Below are 27446 nucleotides of genomic sequence, written 5' to 3' on the forward strand. Positions count from 1 at the left end.
ACACTTTAGCCATTTATAATTTATAAAATTATTCGTAGCTACAAATGTACAAATATTTATGAATTGCTAGTTGTATCCTTGTTATTGTAAACTAATGCATCACTTCATCTAAAAACAGTCTGAGTGATTAACAGAATTAGTCAAGGATGACTAGATTCTATGCTACCCTGACACAGATGTTTTCACATCTTAGAAAATCCTGAATAATTCCTGGATAAGTGTCTAGATGCTGGGGGTTCCATTTAATTGAAACATGAGACAAACATTGGGAAATGGTAATTCACAGTGGGCACTTTAATCCTGACTGTTATGCTATGTTCAAATTTTGTTTTGATGTGTCAGTTAAGTCTAAGTTAGTGACTCAAAATAAGGGTGTAGATGAAATGATTTCTGTTTGATTGGGATTTGGGAGCTTTGTTTTTGTTTTCACTATTTAGTTCATTATATAAACATTTTCACTTAGCAAACTTGAGGAGCAAATACTGTGTGGATTCGAATAGGATCTGACCCAAACTATCTATTTGTGTATCTAGAAGTCTATGTCAAATCAGAAACATAGCCTATAGATGCTGTTCTGTCAATATGAGCATGAGCACAGAGGAAGTAGCCTTAATACACAGAGGAATTTAGAAAGGCTTTTAACAGGAAATGACACTGAAGCAAACTGGGACTTGAAAGATGATTAGTAATTCACCAAAGTAGAGAAAATTGGAGAGAAAGAATATATTTTATAAAGTATTTTTATTAAATTTTTAATGCCACTTTTTGACCTACAGGAGACGAAGGGAGCATGCCAGCAGACATAGCCACATTACTAAAAACATCAATGGGCCTCTGAAATAAGAATTGTGAATTCCTGATTGATGAGGAAATATCAACTTGGTGCACTCAAGGACATTTACATTATGATGACCATGGGGTTTATGAACATTTGTAACTTTTTATAATTTCCATATTACATTTCTCATAGTATGGACAACTTTTTTGCCACTAACTGAATTCTCCCGATGCTCATATATGAAATTTCAATAAAAGCCACAAATATGTAGTCCTAAAGATGTTGAATAATCATTTTACAAAACAGTTTTCTGAATGGGGATTAGTTGGTGATTGTTTGTAACAAATATGCTAACGCTTTAGAAATGTCAGTATTTTTGTAATTATTTCTACCTCCAAATATATATATATTGTCTTTCACTGGATAATGTGTGTAGATTTTTACATGTGCCTTATTTGACAATGCTTATGTCTTGTTTTTGCTTGTCTCATTTGAAGTTCTTTTTGTTACGTTAGTTTAAAGAATGCAGCTGTATAGATTATATAACTTTCATTTTATTGCTATTTGAAGCAGATGTTCACCACTGTCAACAAGAACTCAACCTGAATTTAAATGTGGCATTCCATATACTAACATCCCCAGGTCCTTCCAAGTACTTCTGTTAAAACACATTTGTTTGGCTAGGCACTAAGTTGTTTTCCAGTGAGTAGTAACTAAAGAAGCCCTTTCCTTGCTCCATGGATTAATTAATTCCTTCTGTTCATTTCCCAACTGCACTAATTGTGCATATTACCCTGCCTATTGTTGTGCATGTTTTCATTGATTTCCCCTTTCCTGGCTTTTGCTTCTCTTGAAACTGTTGCCCAGTCACTTCTACTCCAATTCTCTTTACTCTTTAAATAGTAGTTCATTCTGCCACATCTCCACCCATCAGCAAAATGTTGGTGACATTTTTGTCTAGCCTGGTGGCACAGATTAACAGGCTATTTCACTTCAAAGCAGACTGAATGTGACTTCATATTAAGGAAGCATTAGGTACTGCATGGAAATAGGTCATTAATTTTACATTCTTATCAAAATATGATTTACCAGTTTCCAGAAATTCCGGTACAGGACCTCCTGAAGAGAGAGCCATTGTTCAATTCCAATTCAGTGTGGGTGACAAAGTGAAATTTAGAAGTAAAGTTGTCTACTTGATATTTAACTCTTTATTAAGTCTTTCTTTAAATTTTTGCCTGTCAGTCTATATTGCTGTTTTTATTACACATCAGTTTCTTTGTATAACTTGTGAGTTTCATGTGTTTTGTTTTTATGTAAATACCATTATAAATAAAGTTATTTATAAATCAAAAATTTGTTAATTATTGGAGATTATACTTTCCAGGTATCCTGACTTGCTAAGATGCTAAGGTAATAAAGTCCTCTGGAGTTAAGAGGCTAATGAAACTCACTCTTATAGTGATCCTTCAGATATTATGGACTCCGGAAACTCTTGACTCAGTAGATATACCCAACCTTGATGGTGTATTGAACATATTCCATTTATTTTAGTATAATGGGGGCTAAAAGGAATCTGCAAATATTATTACTACCTCCTGCATCGCAGTACCCAAATTACTATGTCAAATTTTTGAGATTATTACCTTTTAAAATCTTACAGTGGATTTCTCATAACTTTTCTGTATTAATGTATCTTCAGTGATAGGCTATTTTGTTGTTGTTAAATCCATATTTTTATCTTTAATGAAATGTAGTTGGGTTCTCCCTGTAATGCTTTATTATGTCTTGGGCTTAATAAAAATATTTGTGATCTTAAGTTGTATTTTCACACCCTTTTTAATAGTTTTTAACCCTCTTTCCCTTTACCCTTAAAAATAAAAAATAGCACAAATGAGATCATATTATGTACTTTATATTGTCTGTTCCTCAAACTGGAGTTTATTACTTAGCATCTATTCTCGTTAGTCCCTTCATTGAGCTGATGTCAGTAAATATAATCCATTAATAAAGAGGGCATAGGAGTCCATGGTTAAGAGTAATATCTTGACCAACAGAAGCAACTTTTCCTTTTTTAGTGTTAAGTCACACAGAGATAGAAGACATACCTTATGTGTTTTCATAACTCTATTCCTGACCCCATAGACTTAACTTTATGCCAGCAGATACTTAATACATAATATTGTTCCTAGTTGTTGGTGTTACTGTATGGTGGTTAGATAGGCGTGTCAGGAGATTTGGTTTCCATTTGTGTGACCTTAAGCAGGACCCTTAAACGGTCCATGAAATTAAGAAATTGATTTTTTTAACTCTTCCCAAAATGTATTGGGTTTTCTTCTGATTATAATAGGCAATTCAGTTTCTGTTCTGGTTCACTCATGTTCTCTCTTGCTCAGTTTCTCAGTGAGGAGACATTTAATTTGGGTACAGGATGGATAATGGAATGTATTGTCCTCCAGCAACAAAAGACCAGAAGGTTAAGGTGATGCTGTGATTGAAATGAAACACTTCCTTGTGAAACCTGCTGTGACTGCATTATTTGAATTGACTGCATATTTGTGTTGATTTGTGTAAATAAGTGGGACTGATCATCTTATTTTGAATTTTCATAATTTTAGATAAGCATTGTATTTTACTAAATTTTTTTTTTTTTATTAAAGCTTGTCAGAGGGGAATTACATGCAGGAAAATGAACATGCATAAGAGGGAGGAAAAGTTACTACCTGCGTTATCTAGAGTATTATTTAAATCTATTTTGTGAAATACACTTTCTTTAGACTGCCTTGATGACATGAATACTTTGTAGTGAGATTCACTTATAACCTATTATTATTTATTGACAGCCACTATAAGAAAATACATTTTATTTTTATGTGTAATCCTTAATATATAAAGTACTTAACATTTTCCCCCCATTTCATGGGACATTGTTGGGAGGGAAGGAAGCACCTTAAGATTATATTTAGCTAGGCTTTCTTTTTCCATTTTCTGGCTGCTCAACTATGTTTTCCTTCTGCTCCCCTGTATTTCAAGTGTAAAACCATCTATTTCATTATTTTGTTTTTATAGAACATGGCATATTGAAATTAGGTAATCCAATATTAATATTAACATGTAAATTGAACTCAAATTTGATGTTCCAATAATATATGGTTAAAAAGGGTTAGGGACAATCGTCAAATATAGTTATTTACAGACTTCTATTTCAACGATCTCGTTATACTTGCACTTCTTGTTTTCCACAATAGTGTGAGACTAAAAATGATGCCAAGTTGGAATTTGCAAAATCTTAATTATTGGAGAAAGTGATGGTTTCATGACGTTTAAAAAGTTTTGTCACATTAAACACATTGCTTCTATAAGTAAATGAAATAAGTAGTAAAACCATTCAGTACACTATAAAACACTAGAAACATTGAGAAAGTTTTATTTTTGTAAATATCAGGAGTAGTTTGACCCTCCTGTATCACTGGAAGCATTTTTTAGTACCTTGACAAGTGGTCATAATCCTAACTTTGGATCAGCTTTCAATATGTTATTGCTCTTTCAATGTCACAAAATACCCCTGTTCTTTTTCTCTTTAATAGACTATTTTTTAGAGGAATTTTAGGTTCACAGCAAAATTGAGCAGAAAGTAGTTCCCATATACCCTCCCCCAACACGCACAGCCTCCCCACTATCAACATCTGGCACCACAGTGGTACAGTAGTAGTTAAGACATGAACCTACACAGACACATCATAATCACCCAAAGTCCATGGTTTATGTTAGGGTTCACTCTTGGTGGTGTACATTTGATGGGTTTGACAAATCCACCATTGTAGGATCACACGGAACAGTTTTACTGCTCTAAAAATCCCCTGAACCCTACCTATTCCTCCCTCGCCCTTAGCCCCTGGAAACCATCTTTTTTACTGTCTTCATAGTTTTGCCTTTTCCAGAACGTTAAATAGCTGGAATCCTATATATGCAGTCATTTTACTTTGTTGGTGTGTTTTTTCAAATTATAAAAGAAAGTTACAAAGTTACGGAAGTAGAAGTGAGCCAGCTGGGCTGTGAAGGGGCAGGATACAAGTTACAGAGGCAGAGGGAAGGGCCCTTGGAGCTTAGGAGAGAGAAAGGAAAAGGTAAGAGGCCTGGAGGCAAGAAGAGGGGAAAGGGACAGGCGCAGGTGTGCTCAGAAAGGGGGAGCGCCAGTATGCAGTCTTTAGATTGGCTTCTTTCACTTCATAATATGCATTTACATTTCCTCCCATCTTTTCATGGCTTGATGGCTCATTTTTTTTCCTTCATGCTGGATAATATCCCCTTGTTTAGATGCGCCACAGTTTATTCATATACCTCTTAAGGGCATCTTGGTTGCTTCCAAGTTTGGGAATTATCGATAAAGCTGCCACAAATATCTATGTGCAGGTTTTTGTGTGGACATAAGTTTTCAACTCTTTTAAGTAAATGCCAAAGAATGCAATTTCTGGGTCGTATGGTAAGAGTAGGTTTAGTTTTGTAAGAAACTGCCAAGCAATCTCTACCATTTTGCATTTCTATCAGCAGTTGCTGTTGCTCCACCTCTTGCCAACATTTGGTGGTGTCGGTATTTTGAATTTTTGCCATTCTAACAGGTATGTATTGGTACCTCATTGTTTTTGTTTGCAATTCCCCAGTAATATAAGATACTGAACATCTGTTCATATGCTTATTTGTCACCTGTATATCTTGGGTGAGGTGTCTGCTCAGGTCTTTTGTCCATTTTATAATTGGGTTATTCATTTTATTGAATAAATAATCCTTTATCAGATAGGTCTTGCAAATATTTTCTCCTAGTCTGTGGCTTGTCTTCTAATCTTTTGATCTCTGTTCTTTTAATAGGAAGTTTCACACCAGTCTCACTTCCCCTGGGACATCATCTTTGTCACAACCACTTTCCTCTTTGATGTTGGTAAGTGCCTTCACCAAGTTTTCCTGGCTGCAGCAGTGCAACATTCTCACGGTCAGCTCTTTCCACTTAACGTTCAACGTGAAATTCACCCCAGGATTATCACTTTTCATTTCTTTATTGTATTTTCTTCTTTGTTAGTGAGCTCTTTTTTTCAATTACCCACTTTCAAAAAATATCAAGATGGTTTATCACTGAGAAACAAGCAGGCGATGTCACGGCACACTTGACACTTTATTGTCTATGCATGAATGACAGACAGATGTGCAGTGACCAATTTTTAACAGACTTTGAAAAAAGTGACATCATTGGTCATGGTCTTGCTGTACATCTTATTTACATGGTGATTTGTGGACTGACGAGCTAGCAGCACAGTTTACACTTTATGCAATCACTCACAGTTAATACACCATGGTCACTGAAGTCCAAACCATTTCGGGGGGAGGGGGTGTTATTTAATAAGCTATTGTGACCGAAATGCGTGCATGTTGGAACCGGTGCAAGGAAAAAAGAAAAAAAAAAAAGAAAGGAAGCAGAATATGGCAGAAGTGAAAGTCTTGGTGGAGTGGGGGGCGGGGCGTGCCTCCGAGGGGGCTGAAGAAGCCTCTTAGCTGATGGGAGCTTCCCTGTGAAGAACAAAGCGAGGCAGCAGGCGTCCCCTAGAGTCTGGTGCGGGGCCTTCGTTGTATCCAGTCCGCAATGGCAGGAATGGCTTGGACTTTCTTCCGTAATGTCACCAGCCTGGGATGGATGTCCAGCAAGTCAGGTTTAAGGACCAAAAGTGTAGTGCTGCAAATTTCCCAGTAGAAATCTGCCCAAGTTACCTAGTTTAAAGGAAACAAAAATTTCCATTTGAACAGAAAAGGGATAACGTCTTCATCTGAAAATAGTTTCTTTTTCATTCAAAGTCATCTTTTGTTATTACAGACGTGTAACGTGTCCTTTACACTGCAGGGTGTAAAGGGCCAGGGTGCAAGTCGTCCCTAGAGAATTCAGAGCCTCCAGTTAGGGTCTCTGGCTAGCACACATTGTATTGCATTACATCAGAAGACTTAATAGAAGGGTGTCTGACTATACGTGGAACCCTAAGATTGACCAAGGTGACGATAGCCTGGGCCTACCTTTGTATACTTTTTATTCCTTTGTACATTTTATTTCCCCTGTGTGATTAGAAGCTAATCTGGATGATGTTACTTTGGCTCGAAGAGTAAAGTTTAAATGTGGACTAGTAGCTTTCTTTAATAACACTTACTGTTAATATTTTATGAACCTGCTTACTAAACACCTGTCCACCAGGAGAGTCTGCTGGCTAGAAGATTCGGAGTTCAGTGAACACATTTCTGGAGCACCTACTGTGTGCTCCGTGCAGGTCTAGGTGATGGAAGCCCCTTCTCTGAGGCAGCTTTTATTTTAGAAGCAGAAAGCAAATCGAATGTGAGGATGGGGGTAATGCACCAGCAGGACCGTGTGACAGGGACTCTCGGGAAGTCAGGGAGGGAAGACCTTTAAGAGGTGACATTGAAGCCTCAGCTTGAATGATAAAAAGGACCCAAACATGCAGCAATCTGGGGATTAAACTTTCCAGGCGAAGGGGACAGTGAGCGGAAAGGCCTTAAGTGGGAGTAGGACTTGTGTCTGAGGAACTGACAAAACCCCAGTGTGTTTGGAAGGCTGCGAGGAGGGGAGAGTGCTGAGAGATGGGCTCAGGGCTAAGTTCGCAAAGGAGCTTTAATGCAAAACAAGAGAAACATATTTCAAGTCCTTGGAAATTGTTTATCAATGGGGCAGGGAGAGGAACATTTTTAGGAAAGGCTTATTGAGTCAGTGGGAAGAAATGCAGGGTGTGTGGTGAGGTAGGAAGTTTTGAATAAAGATGTGGAAAGTTTGCTTCTGTCACCCCTAAAAGACTCAGAAAGATGCAATAAATCACAAGAGTGCCACAAAAAGCAGTCTGTGTCTTGTCTTCTAGAACGCAGTCTCCTTAAAGGCCAGGGACCCTGACCTACCTAAATCAGACATAGATTTGATTTTTTTTTTTTTTGGCATAACTACCTCATAGGTGTGTTCCTCTGTCAGTTGGTCCGTAATATCTGGTGGTTTCACTTTTTATGATATTAACAATTATTGATATTCAATGCCTAGATCCATTCATTCATCAGGGGTGGGAAAATGGTGAGATCTTATTTTAATCTCTCCTTCTAACTTATTAACTGAAATGTTTCTATGAAGACAAAGTTTGGTCATCAATTGTTGTTATCTTGAGGTATAACTGGTTTTATTCAAACCCCCTACTTTTCAGTTTGTTTTTAACGGTTTTCAGAATAATGCTTTGGCTCCATAGCATCTTCTAAAAATAACCAGTGAAACTTTGGTTTGGGGGTTTGGGTGTGTGTATGTGTGTTTGGTTGTGGTAGTGGTGATTGTCAGGCTCACAGATTCATTCATTTTGATTTGTTTCAACCCATTGCAGTTAACCTTATGGCAACTTGAATTGTCTTTGGCCAGTAGGAGCCTCTTTGAATTGATTTCTGAGACCTTTTGACACAACCCCAGTTGTCTCTGATAATTTATTTCCTTCTGGTTTGACAAGGAATTCTCAGTTCATCTTTTACATTTCCTACCCCAAATTGAGGATGTGCCTTTCTCCAAGAAGCCCTGGTTTCTTTCAGTATTTGAAGACCAGAATCTCGGTCTTACGGGTGCCCAGGACAACTGTTGGTCATCGATTCAAGAAAAACAGATACTAGGCTGGCTGGTGTGGCTCAGCAGTTGAGCATCGGCCTAGGATCCAGGAGATCACGGTTCGATTTCCCGTCAGGGTCAGGGCACATGCCCGGGTTGCGGGCTCGATCCCCAGACCGGGGCGTGCGAGAGGCAGCCGATCAATGACTCTCTCATCATTGATGCTTCTATCTCTCTCTCTCTCTTTCCCTTCCTCTCTCTGAAATAAAGATATATTTTTAAAATAAGATACTAAATGGCCCGGCCGGGTGTGGCTCAGTGGTTGAGCGTCGACCTAGGATCCAGGCGATCAGGGTTCGATTCCTGGTCAGGGCACATGCCCGGGTTGCAGGCTTGAGGCAGCCGATCAGTGCTTCTCTCATCCTTGATGTTTCTCTCTCTCCCTCTCCTTTCCTCTCTCTGAAATCAATAAAGATATATTAAAAAAAAAGATACTAAATGCATTTTCCTTTATCCTAAGATAAAGTACATCATGAGTTTATACTGTTGCATCTTGTTCACATTCAGAAATAGAGCGTTCACTTGACCTCACTTGGTCTTACATCTCAGTCTTCTTTCTCCCACCCTGAAGATCCTGCTCCTCAATGACATCGTGCAATTTCTTATTACCGCACAAGATAGATATAATATCAGAAAAATAATACCACTGTACCAGTACCACCAAAAATGTAATTAGTAAAGATGATGTACAATTTTTATTTTTTTGTCCTAAGAGTATACCTATGAGATGTATAGTCAAGTTACTGTGTTTTACAGATGATGCTGTTTCTTAAAGTGGTTCCTCACTAACAGAGTACGTACTCTGTGTACCAGTTTGACACAGGTTTGTTTCACTTCTGCTTTGCAGTGATAGCTTTTAAAAATGTTTTTGTTATTGTTATAGAATTATATAAAATATTTTAGTGCATGGTTTCAAAGTTAAGTCCACCAAAAAGGTTTATTCAAAGAATTTTAGTTTTTATCTTTTCTCTCCTCCTCCCTCCCTATGGGTAACACTTTTTTTCCAGTAAGTTTTTATGTCTTTGGTTTATCTTTATATATGTATGTGTGTGTGTGTGTGTGTGTGTGTGTGTGTGTGTGTGTGCATGCGCACACGTGTGCATGTACGGAGATACATATGGAGATATATATATATATATTTACTTATATTTTTTTAAGATGTAAAACATACTTACAGAGTTACCAATGAACCACTCTTTTCCCCCTAAGTATGTGTCCAAATCTTGCAGAAGATGAGGTGCTTCAAATGTAAGTAGCTCATTAAACATCTGCTCCTAAGAGAGGGAAAAAAGGATCACTTTAAGGATAGTAGAAAGAAAAATAAATAATATGATTTGAAGAGGAAGTAGATTTTTTCTTCTTTATTTTTCCACGTGAGTTCAGAAGGGAAGAGAAGGAGCTGTGTGTTGTTGGGTCTTTTTGTTTTCTTAATACATGACCTCACGGAGATTCAGGTTAATGATCTACAGATCTTAGTCATCCTTTACTACTAATGGATTAAAAAATAAATACTTTTGTCACCAGTTCTTATACTTTTTTTTCTATATGATGACTAAATATTTTACTTGTAAAATCTTTTTGTGATTTTTATCTTAATTTTTGTTAATAAAAATGATTCTATTATGTTTTTGCATTTATAAAATTCCCATTTTCTTAGCCTCAGTCCCTTTAAAGTTGTTAACAGAACTGAAGGTAAAGAAATTAATTTTATTTTGTAAAGCTATATTTCTCCATTTTGGCAGCCTTTCATTTCACCTCTGCACATAACAGAAGTATTCCATCATGAATCATATGGTCTCAGGCCTTTATGGATTTTCTCTCTTTGGCTTGATATTGTGCCTTAGTATGAGATTTGTTTGTTTTGAATATCTACAAAACCCAACATCTAGGTGTCCCCTTTTGCTACACTATGTAAGATAATATTAAAACCAAATAACATCCTTAGAAAAAAATTAACAGATGCATCCGTTTTTTAAAAATTATCTTTGTGTTTTTACTTGATTCTCTGAAGATCAAATAATTTATTCACAGCCTATTTCTTGGTAAGAAGTGTTTGTTTATATATGAACATTTTGGCTGATTTGTATCCTGGATATGAAATGTAAGTCAAACCAAAAAAATATTATTAAAAATGTATATATTAATATAAATGACCTATACAGGCATACCTTGTTCTGTTGCACTTTACTTTATGGCTCTTCACAGATAGTGCATTTTTTACAAATTGAAGGCTTGTAGTCTGCGGTGCCATTTTTCCAACAGTGTGTGCTCACTTCATGTCTCTGTGTCACATTTGGTAATTGTCGCAACATTTTAAAGTTTTCATTATTATTATATTTGATATGTTGATCTGTGATCAGTGATCCTTGATGTTACTATTATGCCTGTTTTGGGGTGTCCTTAACTGCACCCCAGTATAGCAAACATAATTGATAAATGTCGTGTGTCCTGACTGCTCCACCAACCGGCTGTTCCCCAGTCCCGCTCCTTCTTCTCGGGCCTCCCTAGTTCCTAAGACACAATACTGAAATTAGGCCAATTAATAATCCTACACTGGCCTCTAAAAGTTCAAGTGAAAAGAAGAGTCAATTAATGTGGCAAACTTCATCGTTGTCTTTTTTTTTTTTTAATGTTTTTACTGATTTTAGAGAGAAAGGAAGAAAGGGAGAGAGAGAGAGAAACATCTATGTGAGAGAAACATCGATCAGTTGCCTCCCACACGCACCTTGACTGGGGACTGAACTCGCAACCTGGGCATGTTCCCTGATCCGGATGGAACCGGTAACCTTTCGATACACAGCATGACACTCAACCAGCTGAGCCACGCGAGCCAGGGCTCATTGTTGTCTTATTGTAAGAAATTGCCCCAGCCACCCCAGCCTTCAGCAGCCACCACCCTGATCAGTTGAGCACCCATCAACAGCAAGGTCAGACCCTCCATCAGCAAAAGATTATGACTCACTGAAGACTCAGATGATGGTCAGCAATTTTTAGCGATAAAGTATTCTTAAAGTATGCGCATTGTTTTTTTAGACATAATGCTATTGCACATTTAATAGACTACAGTATCGTGTAAACATAGTTTTTATATGCACTGAAAAACCAAAACATTTGTGACTTGCTTTATTGAGATACTCCTTTTATCGCAGTGGCCTGGAACCAAACCCACATCTCTGAGGTATGCCTGTAATAAAATCCAGCCTTGACTAAGGTAAGTCGGGTAGTGGTTAACTACCTCACCAGTTTGCTGATTTACTTCCTGTTATTATTCTGACTTAGCGAGGTAATATAGATTACTATGACATAATGCCTTATATTTGTAGAGTAGAATTTGCAAGAGCATCATTAATATCTATATACATTTGCCAGATTTTACAAACTAAAGCTGGAAATCTTGTCATTGTTTTGACTTTATATTCTTTCCACTGTTCCATACCACCTTGGTACATAGTTTTTCTCTCTATGGTTAATATATTCATAGTTTTAAACAAAACTGTGTGAGTTCTCCTTCCCCTTACGCACAATTTCTGAGCAGATGCAATGGGCCCAGAGCTGTGGGGCACTTCCTGCAGCTCAGCTCAGCTCAGCTCAGCATCAGTTGGAAAGGAAAGGGCCAACTTGGCTGTCCCAGGATAGCTAGAAAATGGAGGGAGCTGATGGAATGGGATGTAACTGCTGGACAGCTTTCCTGAAACTCCTGTGTGCTCACCTGGGAAATTTGGTTACTTTTTCTAATGCGCATTTCCACAACCTAAGATGCACCGGTGCTGTGTACATGCAGTGCCAAACAAAAACCTCACCTCTGTGCTATTGACTTCTCCTTTAGCCCAGGTTCTCTTTATGTGTTTGGTGAATCATCTTAGTCTAATTAATAACCAAACTGCATATTCATTAATATTTAAGAGTTATTTTAAAGAATACTCATCAAAATAACATAAAGAAGATGAAATTTGATTACACATCCTTTCCCCGCTGTGTGTGTATTTTTAAAATGAATTTTCTTATAGATCCTAGACAGCTGCTGTTATATTTGATGGACTCTGTAACGTCCTACTGCCTCCAGAGAGTTATAAGGCAGGGGTTTTTTTTCACCCTGAGAAGTCATTGCTGTAGTATTCTATCCAATGGCTCTTAGAGGAATTAAAAGAATTGCACACCCACCCCACACCCCCATTCTTCAGATGGGGAAACTGAAACAGGTACATGGCATAACCAAAGAAATGCTAGTGGTGAGATCAAAGATTATCAGGGTCACCAACATCCAGAGACATATTTTGCCTTTCAAATTAAATTTAAATTAATTTGCTTAAAACTGAAAATGGAATTATTAGCAACCAATACTAAAACATTTATATTTATGTGTATTTGATAGATTTTTTTTCTTTTTTTTTTTAATTTGTTTTAAATATATCTTTATTGATTTCAGAGGGATAGAGAGATTTCAGAGGGTTAAAGAGATAGAAACATCAATGATGAGAGTCATTGATCGGCTGCAGCCCGCAACCCAGGCATGTGCCCTGACCCGGAATCGAACCCCGATCGCCTGGATCCTAGGTCGACGCTCAACCGCTGAGCCACGCCCAGCCGGGCCATATTTGATAGATTTTTAAAGCACATGTAATAAGAGCACTATTTTCATTATCCATCTTGACGGCATCAATATTCTGCTGTTGAAAATTTTACCTGACCACAAGGTGGCAGCAATGCCACCCACTACAAGGAGACTAGGGGATGAAACACAATCCTGCAGTTTTCACTGTGTACTAGGCAGGCTCTGCTTATTAATCAGACAGTCTGTAGCTATTTGCGATATTTCTGAAACATATTCTCCCTTCATATGATTTATTCATGAGCTTGGATTATGTCCTTTGAAATTTTTTTTTTGAGGTAGGTAGTAGGTAAGAGCATTGTTATTCTAATATAAAAGTACAATGTTACTCTTATCATAAACACTCAAGGAATATTTTCCTCCATGAGGTGACCATAGAAGGTACCAAATAGAGAAATATATAAGGGCAAGCACATTAGGTGACAGACAGCCAATCAGTGGGATCTTTGGCGTGTGGAACAAAAAGCTTTAGAGAAAGAAAAAAATAGGTCACATATAAAAGGTCCATAATTAGATTGGATTCAGACTTCTCAATAGCTAGAAGGCCATAGGTAAGTGTTTTCCAAATACTAAAGAAAAATTACTTTCAACATAGAATTCTATATCCAGCCAAATTTTGAACCGAGTATCAAGATGAAGTAAAAACATTTCCAGACAAATAAGGCCCCACTCTTTTTCCTATGCTCAGTAAGCTATTAGAGGATTGCTCCACAAAAACAAGGGCAGAAAACAGGAGAATGCGCCCAGGAAATGATCAAGAGAAGCATCCAAGATGATAACAAAGATTCCAGGGTGATAACTGGGCACCAGGTGTCTGGGGCAACCAAACCAGAGACACAAAAGAGGGACATATCCATAATGTCTGCCATCATATCTCCTATCATCAAGCCTTCGTTTTAACTTTTGGGATACTGGAAGATGTGCCCCAAATAAACAAGGGAGGAAATAAAAACAGAGGACGGCATCCAGGAGACAGGACTCCAACTCAAGAGGCACACATGCCGGGGATGGCAGTGAAGGGAAGGGTGATGGACGGCGGAGCAGGAAACCGAGACAGCTCTACAGAGAACCCTGGAAGGCTCTGGCAGATCTCTCCAAGAAAATAATGGAAATAATAGATTACTCATTGGCTCTGTGGAAAATTGTACTGGTAGGTTATTGGATAGTGTGGAAAGGTTTAACAAGAATAAAACACATGCAAAAAGACAATTACTAACTTTGGAGAGGAAAAGTGAGAAAGGAAATATTATCAAAGTATACAGCAATGTGCAGGGCTATATAGCATTTGCATGGGGGTGCTAATGTAATCACCGAATACTGATTTAACCAGAAAAATTAATATAACTATAGTGGGAGTTTTGGGGGAATGGGAAGCAGAGAGCATGACTATGTAAGAGATAAATTCGTATTACTATAATAAGTCCATAGAATCTAAAATTAGTGATTAAGCGATTTTTACATATCCTATAGAAATATGAAGATGTGAAAATCCTAAAGAAACAGCCAACAGGGTTAAAAAGAGGATTGCATCTTAGGGGGTACTGTGAAGAGGTTAGGGCAGAGAATCACTTTGTTTTAAACTTTTTAACATAATTGACATTTTAAAACTCTAGGTTTGTCTAATTTTGATTTTTAAAAAAAGGACTTAAAAAGCACCTAACATAATGTCTGGCAAGTGACTATGTTAATAACAGCAATAGCAAACTCATCACGTTACTTTTCTATCTTGTTTTTTCTCGGCCCAAGGAAACCGTGACATGAAATCATCCAATGTGTCCACAATAGCATCAACTTGACATTGGTCCAGTTCTGTTTTTCCAGCCAAATCTGTGGAACAGAGAGAGGCATTTTTATGTCCACAAATGTGTTCAACTAAATTTACTATATTAAAACATTAATGTTTAATAGGCAATATGTTCATATAGCTCAAAAATTCAAAACAACATAAAACAGTATCCAATGAAGAATAACTTCCACCTGGGCCCCATATACCTCATTTTGCTCTGTCACTACCATATTTTTTATTAATTTCTTTTATTAGGTTCTTTTGTATTTTTTCATTGTATCTTTATGAAAATAAGGATAATACCCACTCAGTATGTGCCTCTCCCATCTATCCTAGAGATTTTTCCTTCCAAGTCACTTAAGGGCATCCTTGCTTTTTTTTTCAGCTCCATGGGATTCCCTTCAGTAGAGATGCCACAATTTATTTACCCTCCGCTGATCAGGTTTGCTTCCAGTCTTTTGCCTTTACAAGCAATGCCACAATAAATAACCTGTATATACATTTTCATTTATTTTGTAAAAAGAATTATTTTCATTTTTACAGACAGTTTTTGTCAAGCGCATTCGTTCTTAGACACTATAAGTTTAAAATAATAGCAATAGCAAACCGATCACATTACTGGGGTTTTTCCTTTCTTGTCATTCATTAATCGTCATTTTGCTAAGAAATCATTAGTCTTCCTAAATATTTTCTCACTTGTGTCAATTTAAAACTCCAGTGTGGAAGCATTCTAAGATAGATGGCTTTTATACAGTTGTATGTATTTACTAAAAATCAAGGCTCTGTATACTGACAATGAGTCAACTGCACATAAATCACACCTCAGCGAAGCTGTTAAAGGGAGAGAAATGCTTCAGTGAGGTAGGGCCCTTCTGCAAACTCTGTATTTCGTGTGTGTGATATTCAGAGGTTGATTCTTCTTTCTGACCTTGAAAAGTCCCTCCAAATACATCTCAGGACCTTTTCACTCATTTTCATCCCTACTTTGACTTCCATGCCCAAGGCTTTGGCTATCCATTTTATGCAGATGACTCCTTATCAACACTTTTAGTCCTAAAGTCCAGGCCCATGGGCTCCCCCTTCTTTTGGATTGTTTGCTGTATATCCTTTTGGCCCCTGAACTTCCTTCAACAAAATCCCAAAAGGGAGTCATCACATCCTACCTCAAACCACCTCTTCCTTCTTTATTCATCCAACAAATAATTACTGTGCTCCAACTGTGGATCAGCCCCAACCGGGGCTACAGCAGTGAACAAAAGAGATCAATGCCTTGCCTGCGTGTCACTTATGGCCGACTGGAGAAGACAGACATTGAAAAGGGTACGCCTAGCGAAGAAACTGTCTTCCTCCCTCCCTCCCTTCCTTTCAAAGAGGGGGAAGGGGAGGGGGGGAGCTATGAGAACAGACCGTGTCCGGGCTGTCACATGCCTGGCCCTTACCCTCTTGTTCAGGTTTACAGCCCTCCACATGCCAATATCTATCTTCTGGTTCATATGATGCATCTGTCTCCACAACATTTCTTGTTTTATCTCACTCCTTTTCTGTTGCTGTCTGAACTATTTTAATGACATATAAATGTGCATCCCTCAGTCATACAAAGTATGGCCAGAATAATCTTCCCAAACTCATAACTATAGTTATGTAGCTTTCTGGATAAAAACTTCCAAATGAGGTCAGGCAGAAAAAGATAAATAATGTATGATCTCACTTAAATGTAGAATATTAAACAACAGAACAAAAAACACCTGACTCATCAATACAGAGAACAGGTTGGTTATTGCCAGGGAGAGGGGAGAGGGGAGAGTGGGCTGAGTGAAATGAGTAAAAGCAGTCAAAAGGTACAAAATTCCAGTTATAAGATAAATTAGTCCTGGGGATATAACATACAGCATGGTGAATATAATTAATAATACTGTATTATATATTTGAAAGTTGCTAAGAGAATAGATTTTTTGTTTTGTTTTCTCTCTTGTTATACAAGCACCTACATTCTTTTTTTTTTCTTAAATATATCTTTATTGATTTCAGAGAGAGGAAAGGAGGGGGAGAGAGAGAGAGAGAAACATCAGTGATGAGAGAGTCATTGATCGGCTGCATCCTACAACCCAGGCATGTGCCCTGACCGGGAATCGAACCCTGATCTCCTGGATCCTAAGTCGATGTTCAACTGCTGAGCATACCCAGCCAGGCAAGAAAATAGATCTTAAAAGTTCTCATGACAAGCCCTAACCAGGTGACTCAGTTGGTTGGAAGGTCATCCTGTACACCAAAAAAGTACACTTAAAATACAATAAACAGATTACCTGTGTGTTTGGTCAAGTATCTTGCTATTGCTAGGCTCTGGTGAAGATTAAATCCATCAACTTCCAAAATGGGGATTTTGCCAAATGGAAGAGCTTAAAATAAAACGAGCAAAGAAATCAACTTCCATAATGAAATCAAGACTTACAATACTTCCATTTTTTTACTGACAATTGTGGAAAGAAAGTATGATTTTAAAGTAATGGAATTGTTGAGTATTTATTCTAAAAGAGACATTAAGCATCCTCTAGTGGAATCTTTACATTTGTTAAGTTTAAAAAAAGAAAGAGTTGTTTGTTAGAAGACCTGCTATAAAGTTAATGACAGAACCAGGTCAAAAACCCAGGTTTACAGTGAAACTCTATATATTATACCATATATTATCTCATATACTTATATATGCTTACTGCTTAATCTTTAAAAAACAACAACAAACCTTTCTTTTAAAGCTTCATTAATTTTTGAGGCCTTAATCAAGGGCCACATTAATTATTCTTTAAAGCCATAATCTGAGTACTATGGAGAGCTTGCCTTACATGTTGACTTATGGTGGGGAATTTAGTAAAATTCTTTTTTTGATGAGGAACTATTTGATGTATATAGTAAAGCAGCAAGCTTATTTGTACAAATATAGGACAGAGTCATAGCAGATATCATATTAATATTTTACCTGTAAGTCTTTTGTTATCTAGACCTATTATATTTTTGTCAGAAAGCAATATATAGAAAAATTCAAAAATGAAGATAAATAAAAATAGTTCTACTGCATAATTATAACCATTTTAGTATTTTAATTGCTTTCCCATATATATTAAAAAAAACTTATAGTGTATATAATTGGGCTTTTATGCAAAAGTTATAAATTTTTACCCTTTGTAAACCATTTTTGTGTTCTCGCTCTGTTATTTGAAATTATATCCTAGCCATCACAAACTTTAAGATCCCTTTCAACTCTATAAACATATTAAGAAAATACAGCAGTCCCATTTTCAATAACATAATGAAAAGTTAAGGTAAAATAGGGTATGAGGCACTCAAAAAACTTATTTTAAAAACATCTAAAAGGTGAAATTTGTTATATGTATTTTCTCTACAACTTGTAACCCATCTTGACTTAATTGGATTAAAAATTAAAAATTAATTTTTACCTGTTTTATGTTCACATAATTAAAAACCTCATATAGAAATTCTGATATTGGAAGAAACATTTGGATATTAATGGCAAAGTTTCATGAGAACAGAAAATAAAAGATTCTATTTCACCAGAGAATTCTCTGATAAGAGAGTGACTTTTAAGGAACTCATGTTTCCAAAAGGCATGTAGCAATATTTATTGTCAATATACCATCTATCATGATATTATTGTTGGCATTATCTAGTGCAAGAAACTTGGGCCATAGTATCAGATTGACCTGTGTTTGAAAATTGCTAGGGCTGTGAACTTGAAAAAATTACATATACTCTGTGTTATCCCAACTAGAAAATAGAAATAATAAGACATTCCATGTAGGCATGCTAGAGAATATAAATGAAATAGTCTGCAGAGTATCTACCAAATGCCAGATAGTCTTCAAGTTCTCAGTAGTTATTTTCTTCATCTTTATGTGATTTAATAATAATCCAGCCATAAATATGTGGATTTTAGACATATAATTAATATTTAGTATGCCTAGATAACATGGCAGGCATCTAGAAGATGACTTACAGCTTTCTGAGAACCACACACTGTTGTTTGTTTAATGATATTTCCAACTCTTCCCCATTATCCTGAATGCTAAGTAGCATGTTTTGATTGGGTTACCTGCCCAATTTGTTCATTTGCTCTTTTCTCTAATCAAACAGACCCCGGTTTTGTTTGCATACCCTCCCCTCTCTTATATAGTCACACGCCTCATAAGAATTGATTCCATCCCCAGCTTCAGAGGGGGCCTCGCTGGTTGTCAGGCTCTTCCCATCCATCCCCGTTGCAGTGACTGATTCAGAAATGGACATGTGACTCGGTTTGAGCCAGTGAGACACGAGAAGTTTGCTGAGGCCTTCTGGGAACGGTTTCCTTCATTCTTCGGGGACCACTTAAGGAAGCAGTTCTCTCTCTCACTCTTTTTCACATTGTCGTACTAGGCTGTGAGGCTGGAACTGCAGCAGACACTGGCTACCGGCCTCAGGATGCAGCCAACACACAGAGGGAGAAAATGGATAAAGCCATCCTTGGAAGCCTGTTCTACTTCTGGATTTTCAGTTATGTGGTACAATTCATTTCCTTATTATTTAAGCCATTCTGAGTTTGGTTTTCTGTTAAAGCAGCACATCTGATCCACTGTCAAAACATTAGAGGGATCCCCTAGCAAGCCCGCCCCACTCCAATTGTCAAGAACATTGATTTCATCCTCCCCATTTCAGCTCTTCCGACAAAACTTCATATTGGCTTATCTGTACATTCTCTTTCTGTGATTTTGTATTTTCAGCTTGAATAGGAAATTTTCTGGGTCACATAGCATTTACTTAACTTGTCTGAACTGCTGTTTCTCAATATAAAGCTATGTGAAATTAAAATTCTAATTTTTTCATTTCCCTGAAGAAGCATTCTGGAAACATATTTTCCCTACATTTTCATCAACTATTATTTGTGCTACTTACTTGGTTTGATTTCAGGCCAATCAGCTTGTTCTATTCTGTGGTCTTCATACTTTATGTCCAAATATGCAAATATGTAACGAATAATTTCTGCTCTCCCCCTCATATTAAAATAAATGAGTTTGTAGCTTGGCATTGTGTAATCCTGGAAAGAGAAAAATGGAGGAATTATTTTTACAGCTCTCTAGAGGTTTTCAACATTTTTCTTTGGGGACGTTTTGAAAACTTTATGGCATCTTTTTGAGATAACTGGAGATATGAGAAGATATTTCAAAACCAGAATTATAAATCACTATCCTAATAAAATGCGGGAATGACTTGAAATAACATCAGGACTCTCTTTTTAAGAGCTAGCTGGAACATTCCAGTGAAGTAACCAAATTCAAATTTTATCAGACTTCTGAGTAAGAGGATATCTGCACACCAACCTTCCGAGGATGGAGTTAGAACTGTTCATTGTAAGATGTTTTTCTTCTGCCTTTAGTCTCTTATAATGGCTGGTGTTTGAGATTTGGTTTGTTGTTTGCCTGCTGACACAGCTGAGTTTGTGAGGATGGCTGGGTAAGGACTGCAAGGGCAGGGGACACTTAACAGGGACATGAGCCAGCCCTGCCAACCTGTCCCCTCTGCTTCCTCACCTGTGGCTTTTCCCTCTAGGAATCAAAGGCTTAGAGGAACATCACTCTCTTTTCTTTCTTACTGATCCATGCTGCTGGCTTTATTGGGTTGCTTGCACCATAGACACTTACCCCATCTCGGGGACCTCTGTTGGGATGTGACAATGGTGAACATATTTCTCCACTCCCTTTGTAGAGGAACAAGGAAGAAAGAGAGCAAATTTTCCTTGTATTTCAGAGAGTTTTCAAATACTAGCTATATTGGCTAGATGTACATCATTATAATTTTATGAGTTTTGGTGATTTGAATAATTTCATTTCCATTGTTTTTAAACAATTATGTAATTATTTAAAGCACTAATAGTAGAATGTATTGTAATTTTATAATAATTAGGCAACTGAGAAAGAAACATTTGTACTTGAAATTCAGTTCTTCCACGTAGTTGCTGTGTAGTTTTGAGCTGGTCAACAAAATCTCACTGAGTTTTAAATCCCACTTTTTATAGAGAAAGATATTAATGTGGATTGGAGGGTTTAATGAGGTAATACATAGAAGCATTTAGAACAATGCTAAGTACTTAATAATTATTAGCTATTAATAATAACAACTTTGAACTGGTTCTATAGTGAAGAATAAACACTGCGAATAGAGCACACTAAAAATAAATAATAATCATAATTACACACATAAAAATAATAAGTAAAAATGATTTATTTAAACTGGCAAGTTTAAATATTGCATTCTCTACTAAGAAAGCCTTTCAAAGATATTAATGGAATATTAGATAAAAAGAAATGTTGGCCTCAAAGTTCCATCTAAAATCACATAGCATAAAAGGTCAAACACAAATGATAAAAATCTAAATACCAAGTTCACATTTCAAGGTCATGTGTTCATGGTGTCTACTGTGGAGAGGATGCCTGGAAATCACTGTCCGGTTGCCTAGCTAGACCCCCTCAGGATCCAAGAAATGATGGTGATGGTGCTTCCTAAGGAATCGCTTTCTCTGGGCCGGGTTTTCCATGTTCAGCGGTTGAGGAGTGGAGGTGGTGTTCCTTGTTAAAAACAGTCACCCTCTCATTCTGTGTCCTGTCCCCTCTCATTAGACAGTTGAGTCCCAACCCAAGTGAAATGTGGTACAAGTCACACATATCAATATGTGAGGGAATGTTCTCTGTAGAGAGAATTCACTGGAGTAAACTAATAAATATTCCAAGATTAACAGCCCTAACTTCCTTTGGGAAAGAAGTATGCATACAGGAAGCTCAAAGTTGGGGAACTAAGTGAATTGCCCATCAGAACAATGAGACTATTTTGAAGTCCCTTAGAGATGCTGAGCTTAGGAATAGTGGGAAAGATATGTAAGCACAAAAATATAAGTAAAAAATGTGAAGTAGTAGATTTCCTTCTGAAAAGAGAAACATTTCATGTAATCGTAATAAAGAAAAAAATTCTTGTCTAGGAAATAAAAAGCATAATTGCTATAATTCCTTACTCTATTTATTTTAAATCTAAAAAAAAAAAAAAAAAATCTTCAGAGTGGAAAAAGTGTCATTCTTTGTAAGTTTCTATTTGAGAAACATTTTACACAATTTTTAAAATTGATTTTTGTTGTCATAGGTCAATGGTTCCACAGCAATAAAGAAATTATATATTTTTCTTATAAACATCATATGTATATATAGACTCATATATGTCCATTATGGTCAACATTAAAATTTAAACATGTAGTCCAGCTGGGTGTGGCTCAGCGGTTGAGCGTCGACCTAGGATCCAGGAGATTGAGGTTCGATTCCCGGTCGGGGCACATGCCCGGGTTGTGGGCTGCAGCCGATCAATGACTCTCTCATCATTGATGTTTCAACTATCTCTCTCCCTCTCCCTTCCTCTCTCTGAAATCAATAAAGATATATGTTTTTTAAAAAATTTAAACATGTACCCTTTTCTCATTCAGTCCAATGCCACATAAATATCAGTGTCTAACTCCTTAGTTCTTCATGGAAACAAAGGAGTTGTTTGTTGTTAATTGGCAACATGATATTTTATATTGCATTTCACTTAAGTAAAGAAGATATTTTAAAACTGTTGGCATAGAGTGGTAGTTACCTACATTTCTCTGCAAATATATCTTTAAATCTAAGATTTGGCACAAGTCTGTGAACATCTGACAAATGCTTATCTTTCCTTCCAGAACATCCTTTCAACAGTCAGAACTCATTAATGAAGCTGTACTAGCACATCACATTCCTGTAGTTACTTGTATAATATATTTTCTGAACAAGAATCTGTTTTCTTGATTTCTATAGCTACAAACCCCAAACTTGAAGGCTTTTGTCTTCCAGGATAGATGTGCTCATTTTTATAACCAAAAAAAAAAAAAAATTGAGTAAAGGTAAATGTAGTTGGAAACATTTACTGATTCTAAAAATCCTTTCTATGTTTTGCAAAGCTTTTGCTTAAAAACTAATATTACAAATTTCAAGTAAATGTTCCTATGGCCAAGGAAAATAGATAAGAAAATTAACAACAGAGGCTGAAGATAAATAGAAGATAGTGTCTAGAATAATATATTCCCCTTATTGCATTTAGCACGATATCTCTATCACAATAATCTCACTTTATTAAAGACTTTATTTCATAAGGATGGTGGACGAAGGTAAGGCATACCCCAGCCCCCACCAAGGGGTGGCGGGAAGAACAAGTTCTTGGGTGAAGGGAATGTGTGGTTTTGGAGTCACCCCTGACACTTACTACCTGAATGGTCTGGGCCAGTCACCTGTTCTTAGCTTTAGTCTCCTTACCTGTAAAATGGTCACACAGTAGGTATTGAAAAAGAAAAGAGAATAAAAAGGGAGAGAGGGAAGCAGAAGGAGAGGGAGGTATGGCTCCCGCCCTCGTAGAGGTGAGTGTCCAGCTTTGTGTGATTTGACTGGACTCAAATCCTCAGGATCATGTTCTTTGATAAACCCATCCTGCTGCAAGGACATAAAAATAACAAATGAAATATAAAAAGAAAATATATAGTTAGGATTAAAGGCAAGATAAACTTTGCCTGGGCCAAAATGAACAGAAACAAATGCAGTGAGCAGGCCTCCGAATTCTGAGAGAGGCGGGGCCCACCAGTGGTGCACACAGGATGGGAGAGTGGAGGGCCGCTGTGCTGGAAGTAGGGTCTGGCAGCTAGTTCTATAAAATTTTTTAAAAGGTCAGACTGCAAAAGTCTAGTATAACATAAAGAGAAAAAGATAGGAAAAGTCACAAGTCATTATTATTACAAATAAAACGAAGTCATCAACAGCAGATAAAGTAGATTATTAAAAATCATAAGCTACCACTACAGATAACCTTATGTCAATAAATCTGAGCCCTTAAATGGGAAAATTTCGAGAGGTGTATAAACACAAATCAAAAAGAAACTAAGAGCCTGCATTTAATAATACTCAGTAAAGAAACCAAATTGGTAATTATTTACACCCATGAAAGAGAGGGCCCAGATAATTTTACAGGTGAAATCTGTAAGGTTAATCTTCAAGGGGAAGGTAGCCCTTGTCTTTTACAAGTAGTTTCAGAGAAACATCAGTATGTGAGAGAGAGAGAGAGGGAGGGAGAGGGAAACATCGGTGTGTGAGACACATCGATCGGTTGCCGCCGCCTCTCCTCTCCCGGGGCCAGGGATGGAGCCTGTGACCAAGGTACGTGCCTTTGGCTGGAATCCAACCCTGGACCCTTCAGTCCCTGGGCCGATGCTCTAACCACTGAGCCAAACCAGCCAGGGCATTTTCTTTAATGTCAGGAATATCAAGAACCCCACTGTTACCCTTCCTACTCAACGTAGTCCTGGACGGCGTAGTTAATTCATTAAGCTAAGGTAACAATAAATAACCTATGTAAGGAGTGGAAAAGAAGAGACAAAGCTGCCCTTATTTACAATCGAAATGATTGTCTATATGCAAAATCCAAGAGAGTCTACAGGTCAACCTGATCCTAAATTTCAAGAGGAAATGCTAAGGACCCATCTAGCCAAGACAAATACAGAGAACAAAAGGACAGAACTGGACCTACCCGATGGCAAGACATAGAAAACCTTGCAATTCAGGCAATGTGACCTTTGTTCAGGACTAGACATCCGGAGGCACATGGTATCTCCAAACAGAGCCTCAGATATTCACAGCGGACGTGGCATTCCAGTGGGGACACTAAGGAATCAAGCTCAAATGGCTCTGAGACAAAAGAGGAAAACTGCTCATAATCAGTTTCCAACTTTACATGATACATGGAAACTTCAGGCGGATTATAGAGCTACATGTGATTTGACTGGCCTAGGCAAATTCTGGCGTCATGCTGGCTCTTATTTCCCATTAGCTTCTTTTCTGAGCCCTTCCACTGGCATTCTGTTTTAAGAATCCCATATAGATTGGGAAAGCTGCTTACATTTCCTGAAATGGTACAGAAATAGGAAGTTAAACAGTCGATCGTGCTTAAAGATCTTCTTTACTCCTAAAACTAACCACTCCCTTCCTTCCACTCCAGAGAAAGTCATGTAAAGTTCCTGATTCAGCAGACAAATAAAAAGCCCTCTTAGAATTCTGTTTGAAAAATAAGATATATAGTTTCTCCAAAAAATATGAATAACGACTAATAAATACCCTGGATAGAAACTTTCACATATGAACTCATATGAATTTAGCCATTAAATGGAAAAGATTTAGTTTTAATATATGCTAAACTAGTTTAGAAATTAAATCTTTTACATGGAACATAATAGTGTTTTTTAAAAGTTCTGTTTTAGGTATTTCTTCCTCCTAGGTTTGTAGCTCTTTTTACTTCATATAACAATAATACCCTTCAGTGTAGTAGTTTGATAGTATATTGTAGTACTAGTAGTTTGATAAAATGCAAACTATCATAATAAAACCATTTTATTTAACTAAGCTAATATTTTATTCTGTACGTTGTTATAAGAGAACAGTGAAACAGTCACAAAAATTCTAGTGTTTGTGCCAGAAAGGTGGCAACAACCCAAAGGTAACTCTGGCAAAGGAAGCTAATATTCAGTTGCTATGTTGTGTACCTTAAAGATTTCAGCAGGTAACTGAAAAATGGGATGGAATTTTTGGAGTAATTTTGATGGATAGAAAACTTACAAGTAAGGAATTATTAACCATTTTACAGTCCGATCCGGAGCCTAAATGCTATTTATCCTAATTTATTTTATTCATAAAAGTGTTGGCCTTCAGAGCAAGCTCTTACTCTCAAAGAAAAGACACAAACACACTTGGGAATTCTAGGTAAAGTTCCATATATGCCTATGGGGCTTTTTTTTTTTTTTTTTTTTTATGCCTATGAGTTTTAAGTATAAAAGCAAAGATTGCTTGTGAATTTGGCAACCGTTCTTCGTTACAACTTAACTTGACCAGTAATGATTAGAGCACAATGCGCGTACTCTCATTGTATAGACTAATGTGTTTTGAAATGCAGCAATTGGATTCAGAAAGCAATCCTGGGAGATGTTACTGTCTACAGGAGAATTTCTTGCACATATTAACATTAAATAACAGCACTGTATTACCCATTAACAGTTGGTGGTAAAGAATGCTAATTTCCCTCGTTTACAGTGTGCCTGAGCATTTCCAGTTCAGTTCTGGAAAAGCTGCCAGGTTGAAGTTAAATTGTAGGACAATAGAGGAAATATAAGAATTTTTGTTAACTGAGTAAGTTATGGGTTTCAATCCTACACTAGATGTTTAATTTTGAATTAGCAAGGCAAGATATATATTTACCTATCAAAGACCAACTAAATAATCATTTTATTATTTTTTTAAAAAATATGTCTTTATTGATTTCAGAGAGAGGAAGGGAGTGGGAGAGAGAGAGAGAAACATCAATGATGAGTGAGACATTAATCGGCCGCCTCCTGCACGCCCCCAACTAAGGATCAAGCCTGGAACCCGGGCATGTGCCCTGACCGGGAATCGAACTGCAATCTCCTGGACCCTAGGTCGATGCTCAACCACTGAACCATGCCAGTCAGACCTAAATGAGCATTTTAAATGATTGCCTCGCATTAAATCCAAAGCAAGAGGAATAATTAAGATATTCTTTGGGAGCTGTGAGTTCAAGTTTCTGGCGTAGGGGAAATGCCTTAAATGATCTTTGAAAGCACATGATGATGGGTTGCAATTCTTGGCAAAACCTGGGGACACCAAAACAAAATGAGCCTTAAAGTGATAGAAAATATTACAAATAAAATACCTGAATTTTTTTTTTGGCAACCCTTCCTCTCATGGAGATACTCCGTCTCCTCCAGGTGCAGGATCAGCATCTGTACAACCCTGAGAGTAAGATCCCCCTTAAATTTTGTGCCCTAGGTGCCCCGCCCTCCTCACTTGCCCCGTCCTAGTCCTGGCGCTGGTGGAAAGGACTTACAATAATAGCGACGGCCACACTTCACTGAGCACCCACGGTATGCTAGTCACTATGACAAAGACACAGCAAAGTGGCCCACTCACGTCCATCTTTCTTCTTCCTTCCAAAAATAATAATAATACCTATTTTACATGGTGATAGGGAAGAGAAAAAACCCTAAACTTTCAAAAAAAGAAAAAGAAAGTGAAGAACTGGCATTCTCCACTGCTTCACACATTCAGGACATCTCTTGGGAAAATCCTGGAACAATTCACAAACCTGATTAGCACAGGACTTTCCCTCTGGTATTGACTGTATATTCTATGTCAAAATGCACTTGAAGGATCTTTTAAAAATCCCTTAAACTCCTTTAAAATCTCCTGTGTCTATACTTCTCTTAGAAATTACCATTTGATTTCCACCTGGCCACTAACATAGAGAGGCTCCAAATGAGGTCTGAGCGAGTGAAATGGTGAAAAGAAGTCACAAGACAGTCACTCGGTCACATACAGAATGTGGCAGTAATAAAAATAAAACCCTAAAGTAAAGAGTAAAGACTGTCGCGTTTCTTATCTTTGTGGAGGTCAGCCGTATCACTTACTTGTGCTGTGGCTCTGTGGAGTCTCTAGTTTCTTCTGTGGCC

At 37.2% G+C, this 27446-nt stretch overlaps 2 protein-coding genes across 6 annotated transcripts in view; one reads left to right on the forward strand and one right to left on the reverse strand.

The window, feature by feature from the left end:
• SMARCAD1 (SNF2 related chromatin remodeling ATPase with DExD box 1) overlaps positions 1-1197 on the forward strand; it is an 80581-nt gene extending 79384 nt beyond the window's left edge. For all 5 annotated transcript variants that reach the window (XM_081160296.1, XM_081160297.1, XM_081160295.1 and 2 more), the window contains one exon: positions 777-1197. In XM_081160296.1, coding sequence (XP_081016422.1) covers positions 777-838 — 62 coding nt within the window. In that variant the 3' untranslated portion in view covers positions 839-1197. The remainder of the gene's footprint in view (positions 1-776) is intronic.
• A 2972-nt stretch (positions 1198-4169) lies between these two features.
• HPGDS (hematopoietic prostaglandin D synthase) lies at positions 4170-27446 on the reverse strand. The gene is made up of 6 exons (XM_081160347.1): positions 27405-27446; positions 19784-19925; positions 17149-17241; positions 14777-14886; positions 9626-9724; positions 4170-6532 (listed from the first exon to the last, which is right to left on the reverse strand). Exons 2-6 carry the CDS (start codon positions 19914-19916, stop codon positions 6368-6370), a joined length of 600 nt encoding a protein of 199 aa, XP_081016473.1. The 5' UTR covers positions 19917-19925; positions 27405-27446; the 3' UTR covers positions 4170-6367.

This window comes from Miniopterus schreibersii (genome assembly GCF_964146895.1).
Source record: "Miniopterus schreibersii genome assembly, chromosome: 1".
Taxonomy (NCBI): Eukaryota; Metazoa; Chordata; class Mammalia; order Chiroptera; family Miniopteridae; genus Miniopterus; species Miniopterus schreibersii.

Bases quoted from the DNA above. Each gene is read 5' to 3' on its own strand.
- HPGDS (XM_081160347.1), bottom strand. From the start codon at position 19,916: ATGCCAAGCTACAAACTCATTTATTTTAATATGAGGGGGAGAGCAGAA. The intron at 17,242-19,783 runs GTAAGTAGCACA...TTTTATTTTAAG, and splicing joins TTGGCCTGAAATCAAACCAA to CTCTTCCATTTGGCAAAATC. The intron at 14,887-17,148 runs GTAATCTGTTTA...TCTGTTCCACAG, and splicing joins ATACTTGACCAAACACACAG to ATTTGGCTGGAAAAACAGAA.